At 58.3% G+C, this 7,269-nt stretch overlaps 1 protein-coding gene across 1 annotated transcript; it reads left to right on the top strand.

Annotated features, from left to right (window-relative positions):
- The first annotated feature begins 479 nt into the window (after positions 1-479).
- On the top strand, positions 480-7,012 carry BARHL1 (BarH like homeobox 1). Its single transcript, XM_065927105.1, has 3 exons — positions 480-945; positions 4,915-5,137; positions 6,718-7,012. Exons 1-3 carry the CDS (start codon positions 480-482, stop codon positions 7,010-7,012), a joined length of 984 nt encoding a protein of 327 aa, XP_065783177.1.
- The last annotated feature ends 257 nt before the right edge of the window (positions 7,013-7,269 follow it).

Below are 7,269 nucleotides of genomic sequence, written 5' to 3'. Positions count from 1 at the left end.
AGCGCGACTCGGGCCCGCTGCTATCCGCGGTGCTGACCCCGCTGCCCTCGGCCACCGCTCGCCTGGAGGAAGCGTGCAGTTTGGATTTTTTTTTTTTTTAAAACGCTTCTTTATTTAGATTCCAGCGTCTTCGCATCTCTTCTGTGCCAAAGGGGAGCTCAGGCCGTCCGTCTCCCCCTTGGCTCTCCCCAACTTGGCGCACCCTCCCTCCCGTTTCTCCCTGACACTCCCACCACCCCCCCTCGGCTCGGCGGCTCGGCGCGATGCTGCAGAAGACGCGCTGAGCCCTTTTGGATCTAATGCGCAGAGGAGGTTGGCCCAGAGCTCCTGGGCTCCCCCAAGGCTGAACTCCATCCAAGGTGCCCGCAGGCTCCCTGCCCGCCTTCCCCATGCCAGCCCGCAGCTAGGGGCAGGGGCAGCGGCGGCTGGGGTTGGGGGTGGGTGGGGAGCTTTTGGGGAGGACAGGTCGCAGCTTGGCTATGGAAGGCTCCAATGGCTTTGGGATCGACTCCATTCTCTCCCACCGAGCCGGCAGCCCCGCCCTTCCCAAGGGGGACCCCTTGCTCGGGGACTGCCGCTCGCCCCTGGAGCTGAGTCCGCGCTCAGAGAGCAGCAGCGGCTGCTCTTCACCAGCCTCGCCAGGAAGGGACTGTCTGGAGACGGGAGCCCCGCGGCCCGGTGGGGCTTCGGGACCAGGTTTGGACTCCCACCTGCAGCCTGGGCAGCTCTCGGCCCCAGGCCAGTCTCGCACCGTGACCTCCTCCTTTCTGATCAGGGACATCCTTGCGGACTGCAAACCGCTTGCGGCCTGTGCACCCTACTCTAGCAGCGGGCAGCCGGCCGCTCCTGACCCTGGGGGCCGTCTTGCGGCCAAGGCTGGGGAGGACTTTAGAGACAAGCTGGACAAAAGTGGCAGCAACGCCTCATCGGACTCTGAGTATAAAGGTAAGAAAATGGGAGATAAAAACCTAGGGGAGGGGGTGCTCTATTTCTGAACACTGGTATTAAAACTGGAGTGCACACACATGGGGACACGCACACGTTCACCTGGCGCTCCCCCCGGGCCCAGGCAGAGCCGTTGGTCTTATCTGAAGCTTTCAGTCAGTCAGCCCTGTGGTTATGCTTTTGAGCAACAAAGAGTCCAGCAGAGACAGCGAGGAGAGGAATTCTGTGTGACCCAGAAGAGATTCCCGAAAACACACAAAGCAAACTTTCCAAACTTCGGTCGGGACTAACCAACCCTCCGGTGGACAGAGGCAAGTTCCTCTTAGGCCAGTGGCTCTCTGGGAAAAGACCTTGCAGAAGCAATGGAAGACCCAATGGGTTCTACTCAAATGCTTTTTTATAAGGGGGAAACCCTAGCAGGAAATTTCAGTTGGAGCCCTGAGAACAGTCAATTTTCCACCCTTTAATTTGAATATCCAGATGGGGAGGGGAATTCAGCTTTCCCTCCCGTTGGCCCCCCAGTGTGATCTGGGTCCAGGGAATCGTGCAAAAGAAATGCTCACTTCAAAGTAGAAACAGCAGTCGGGCAGGCGGCTGGCTGGCTGGGATCAGGTTCAGAGGTCTCTGCGCTCACCCGACTGTTCTCACTGGATTTCATTTGAAGTGCCCTGAGCAATCAACTTTGGGCTGTGTGTGTGGGAACCAGAGATCCCCCAGCACCCAGCCTATACTGGGGTTGCAGGACCCTATACTTGCTTTTTCACCCTGTGAATCTTTCCATAGTTTCCTTTCCATCCTTTCTTAACCAGGGGGCTGAGATCAGCACTAAGAGGAAAGAGGGAAGGAGGAAGGAAAGAAGAAAGGAAAAAAGGAAGGAAGGGGAGAAAAAATTCCTTAATTTTGTTTCTCATCCTGGCCACCGCCTTGACTTTAGATCTTTGGTGAGGCCAGAGGCACGAAGTTCTTTCTCAGGGAAAAGTCAGGAGGCAGGAAGGGAAGGAGTTTCAGAGCCTTGTGTCCCCATCCAGCAGAAAATGAAGGGCTGTTCAGAGCTTTTTCAGCCTTATAATTAATTCCCAGAATGCTTTCCATGAGATAAAACTTTCCTATAAAGCCAACTTCTGTATTGTCTTGGGGGCCCTACATCTCCTGACCTATATTTGCACTGCTGCTACTGCTAAGTCGCTTCAGTCGTGTCTGACTCTGCGACCCCATAGACAGCAACCCACCAAGCTCCGCTGTCCCTAGGATTCTCCAGGCAAGAACACTGGAGTGCGTTGCCACTTCCTTCTCCAATATTTGCACTAAGTCATCACAAAAATTTAGGAAGGCTCATTTAACACTCTCCTCCCAACCAAGAATTCATTGTGGACACGCCCTGACCTCAAACCAAAACCCATATGGGGCCCCACTCCACATCTCATTCCCTCCTCCGCTGCCCCAGGCAAGCAGTGGAGACTCCAAGGTCTCCCTGGGTTGGCTGTGCTAGATGGGCAGGTTGAGCTGGAGCTGGAGGAAGGGAGTCCAGACGCCTGTGGCCCAGAGACCCCTGCTCCTCCCCCCAGGTCTGTTTAGAGAGACAAGGAAAACTTGCCTGGGAGAAAGACAGGTGTGTGGTGGGGAAGTGAAGGAAAGCAAGGGAGGCAAGGTAAATATATATGTGTAACACCACATTTTATTATTTATAATTCTCAACAACACCCAGATTTATGGTTAGAGTAAGCCGCAAGACTCCCCGCACCGCGTGGTGCTGGTGAAAGAGTTTGGCTCGTGTCCCTTTATTTTTTTTGCCCATAGGTGGGATTTTGAGTCAAGGTTTCGTTTAAGATAATTGGAATATCAGTTTCCTTCTCTTGTCCCTGATGATATCTGATCAGCGAGGTGATGAGGCCCGGCTGTCCACATATCACTTAAATAGGGTTGGAGCTGAGGACAGAGGAAGGTCTCCCCCACCCCTAGGTACCCCACGTTTGCATCAATAAAGCCCCAGACGAAGGAAAGGAAATAACCACCTCCGGAGCATTTCTCAAAGGCGACCCGGGCAGGAGACCTTACTGAGAGACAGACAGACACGTGGGGTAGGCAGCTAAGTGACTCCCCTATCCACCCACCATGCGAAGAGTCCCTCCTCCAAGGAGCGCACGCAGGGAAGGTCAGTCCCATCCCGAGTCTGGCATCAAAGGTTCCTCAGCTTAACATTTAAAGAAGCTGAACTGGACTTTGAAGTCAGGCGTTCTGCAGTGCATGGTCTGGCTCGCAAGAGCCGAAATCCATGGAGAAACAAAACCGGCACTGTGCTCCCAGCAGGCAGGGTCAGTGGGCCTGGAACTCTCAGGCACTGAGATCGACTGAGCCTGCTTCTTTGGAGGTTGAGGCTGGACACTGGCGAGTGTGTATCTGAAGGCTCCAGCCTACGCCCGGGAGAGGAATTAGAGAAAAAGTCCCAGGAGCCAACCCATTCTTCCGGACACCCCAAACTCAACCTCCACCCCACTCCCCAACCTTGGAGCTCAGTCCTGAGAAATTTTTTTTTTTTTTTTAACAAATAGGCCAGACAATTAGGTCAAAAAGTAAGTTTTCCACAATATCAAGTTAGAGGTTTGGATAATCGTTTCCTTGAACTTATTCAAATTTTACCTGTCTGGCATAGACAGAAAAGATCTCCCCATCCTAACAGACCCCCATCTCCTGAGGCAGCCTTGCCCCATAGTGGCCCGAGTCCAGGAGGGCAGGGAGAGGCTGGTGAGCTTGTCTGGAGGAGGCAGTGGGAAGGCGTGGACCCCGCTCACCAGCTTCTCACGGTTTCTCACCGGCTAGCACTCTCCGGGCTCACCCGCTGGGGTATACCCGGTGACCGGAGCCCTCCCAGTCTCGAACCGCTTTCTGGTTGAAAAGTCTTGCTCCCTCGTGGCTCAATTAACTGGATTATTGTTTCCTACAGAGAGAAATCAACTCGCATTCAGCTGAACCCTGTCACCGCAAACGCCATGCTCAATGAAATGCAGCATAAAGGAAAAATAGAGAAAAAGAGGGAGGGAAGCCCCATGCCCATTTTGGAGAGATGGTCTCTGGTTATATCATCACTTTAGGGAAAGAAGGAGGGAGGTCACTGAGCTTGCTCGAGCAAGTGTGCATTTTCGGTGCAGTCAACTCCGAAGAAAAGTCCTGGGGGAAAAAGAAACCACATTGTCCAGTCCCATCCTTGTGACTCAGAAGCGGGGACCCTGCCGATGTGTCTCGACCATCGGGCGGGGGGTGGGGGGAGGGAAACACACGGCAGCTACAGTAGGCAAATGACAAGGACACGCGGGCCTCAGAGATGTGTGCATCCGCGGGGCAAACGCGTCACTTATTTTTCCAAACGCTTTGTACTCCCAGATCGGGCACCTGGCAGTTCGCGTTTTGCACCGTGTGCTGTGAATCTATCCCTATAGACTCGCGCCCACACAGGGGCCAGGCGAGACGTGGGTGTCCTTCAGGACCACCGTCCACTCCAGGGTGAACAGGTTTCTGTCCCTTGACGCTGGTTTTTCTCCCCAGAGTCTGGCCCTCAGCTTCCTCTCTTCCTGGCCCAGATGCAGCCAGAGAATCGGGGGCACAGTCCTAAACCCCGGAGCACGCCCGGAGCAGCCCGCCACCGGGCTGGAACTCCTGGGTCCCCTCCACACTGCTCCCCTCCCTGGCAGTTCCACCCAGTCGGTCCACTAATCCCTCCAGGGAGCGCCCGCACAGTGTGGGAGCCGGGTCGAGTTCTCCCTCGGCTTTGGGTTACTTCTCCCCGGAGGTGTCGATCCTCCTCGGTCTGGGGGCTGGGAGGGCTCAGCCCTGAGCAGCTTTGCCGCGGCCCCACGGGCTCGAGTGTAGCGGGGCCACCGCCACCGGGAGACGCATTTACAAGATAGTGAGGGCCGTGGACTGGGGCAGGAGGGCGGCGAGGCTGGGCCCTGATGCGCGGCTGTGTCTCCGCAGTGAAGGAGGAGGGCGACCGGGAGATCTCCAGCTCCAGGGACAGCCCCCCAGTGCGCCTGAAAAAGCCTCGCAAGGCGCGCACGGCCTTCACCGACCACCAGCTGGCACAGCTGGAGCGCAGCTTCGAGCGGCAGAAGTACCTGAGCGTGCAGGACCGCATGGAGCTCGCAGCTTCGCTCAACCTCACCGACACGCAGGTCAAGACCTGGTACCAGAACCGCAGGTGAGGCCCCCTCCCCTCTCCTCCCCGCCCCTCTGCGGGACCGCCGGGACATGGATCTGACAGATCTGACTGCCGGGAGGACCTCTGAGCTCTCCCATTCTGTGAAACTGGGACAGTGAGGTCTCGGACGGAGAGAGAAAGCCTTGCCTGAAGCCCACGGTGAGGGAGAGAGACAGGACTCGATCAGGTGGACAGATGGACATGTGGACCACGGGAGGTCCAAGCCTGCCCACCCTGGCCACGTCCTACCATCCTCCGCCAGCCCCGGGCAGCTGCCAGGGGCAGAGGGGCTGGCACTGAGCTTTCCCGGGATTCTTCAGTTCTCCTCAGTCTTTCTAGTCCTTGAAACTCAAGGAGGGAAGGGGCCCAGCCCTAGCTCCTTGGGGCCTGGGGGACCGGAAAATTGGTGCTGGGCCCTGGCCTCAAACCTGGTTTTCCTAATCTTCCTTCCCAAGACAGTCGCAGGGTGAAGAGAAACACAAACGCGTACAACACACACAGTCGCACGCTCACATCGATAGAACTCACGAATACAAACACACCCAAAGTCACCCGCACACTCTTAGCAGAGGCTGGAATGTTGCTTTCCATAAACAAGCTCAGAACACGCTGCCCCATTAATAATAAATACCGATTACTGCTCCGGGCATCAATAATTAAGGCCCGTTACAGTAATTACACAATTATGATGATGATGAATAATTCAGACAGGAAAACGGGGGTTGGTGTGGCTGAGTCCGACTCTGGGGCTGCCTCGCCGGCCAGGTGCACCCAGGAGTCCGGCCGCAGCCTTGAAATCAGCGTGGCCTCGGCTTCCTTGCCTTCCCCCAACCCCAGCCGGCTCTCGTCTGGTGGCCTCCGGGCTTCAGGACCGGACAGACTGTGGGGCTGGCCCCAAGCCTCGGACTTTAGCGCGGGGTGCGGCGGATGCGGCCGTGCGCTCTTCCTCGGCAGTCGCTACGGTCTCTGGCCCGCGGGCTTCCGCAGAAGCGTGGCCAACTGGGGTCCCGCGGCGGGTGGTCTCCTCCCGGCCGGTGGCGCGGCTGGGAGCATCAACCGCGACCCCTTCCCCCGAGAGCGGACCGACCCCCGCGCCCCCCGCGGCCCTCTCCAGGGTGATCTTCGTTCCAAGGCCTCTCCAGGGGGCCGATGCAAGGGGGCGCGGGGCGGGATGGTGGGGAGGGAGTGGAGAGCTCCGACATCCTGCTCCAAGCGCCCCGTCTGCGATGCCCTGCGCGGAGTGTGGCGAACTTAGACCCCGGGCTTTGGGGATAAGACAGCCTAGCTTAGAACCCGGGGTCTCCTCTTTCTAGGCCGTCCTGAGATCTGACCCACCCCTCAGTTTTCTTATCTGAAAGCGGGGATGACAGTCATGGGAGGTTCGTGGAAGATTAACAGCATTGATGCCTTTAAATACGCGAGAACGGTGCCCGGCACCCTGTGATTTATTGAAATGAACGAATTAGTGGGCTCCCTCCTGGCCTCTCTGCAGGCGCTCCGGGGCAGGCACTCTAAGGGGCAAGGGTCTCCGAGCGCCCCAGTCCTTATCCTCTGCCTTGCGCGTTTATTTCGGTCCCTAGGACTAAGTGGAAGCGACAGACGGCCGTCGGGTTGGAGCTGCTGGCCGAGGCGGGCAATTATTCGGCGCTCCAGCGGATGTTCCCGTCGCCTTATTTCTACCCGCAGAGTCTGGTTTCCAACCTGGATCCCGGCGCCGCGCTCTATCTGTACCGCGGGCCCAGCGCACCGCCGCCCGCGCTGCAGAGACCTCTGGTCCCTCGCATCCTCATCCACGGACTCCAGGGCGCCAGCGAGCCGCCGCCGCCGCTGCCCCCGCTGGCCGGCGTCCTCCCGCGCGCCGCGCAGCCTCGGTGAACGCCCGCCCGCCGGCCCGCCCGCCCGGGCGAACCCGGCCCCCTGCCCCGGGGCTCCGCGCTGGCCCCCTTCCTCCAGCCTCAGGGAGGGCGCGGGGTTTCACGCCTCTTCCCGGGGCGGCGGCGAGGGAGGGGCTCCGCGACCGGCTCTCCCTGGCGTCGGGCCCAGCGTCCCCAGAAGGGCCAAATGCCAAGTCTTCTAAGGCCAGGACCCCCGGACTGAACCCCCCTGACCCTCCCCGCCGTCCTCTCTCCTGG

Source organism: Muntiacus reevesi, chromosome 3, assembly GCF_963930625.1.
Source record: "Muntiacus reevesi chromosome 3, mMunRee1.1, whole genome shotgun sequence".
Taxonomy (NCBI): domain Eukaryota; kingdom Metazoa; phylum Chordata; class Mammalia; order Artiodactyla; family Cervidae; genus Muntiacus; species Muntiacus reevesi.
Note: the sequence above shows the minus strand (reverse complement) of the source record. Positions and strands in the feature narration are given on the sequence as shown.

What these genes read in the sequence shown, in the direction of transcription:
- BARHL1 (XM_065927105.1), top strand. Translation starts at nt 480, where the DNA reads ATGGAAGGCTCCAATGGCTTTGGGATCGACTCCATTCTCTCCCACCGA. An exon ending in ATCGGACTCTGAGTATAAAG is followed by an intron (nt 946 to 4,914) that starts GTAAGAAAATGG and finishes GTGTCTCCGCAG; the next exon opens with TGAAGGAGGAGGGCGACCGG. An exon ending in ACCTGGTACCAGAACCGCAG is followed by an intron (nt 5,138 to 6,717) that starts GTGAGGCCCCCT and finishes TTCGGTCCCTAG; the next exon opens with GACTAAGTGGAAGCGACAGA.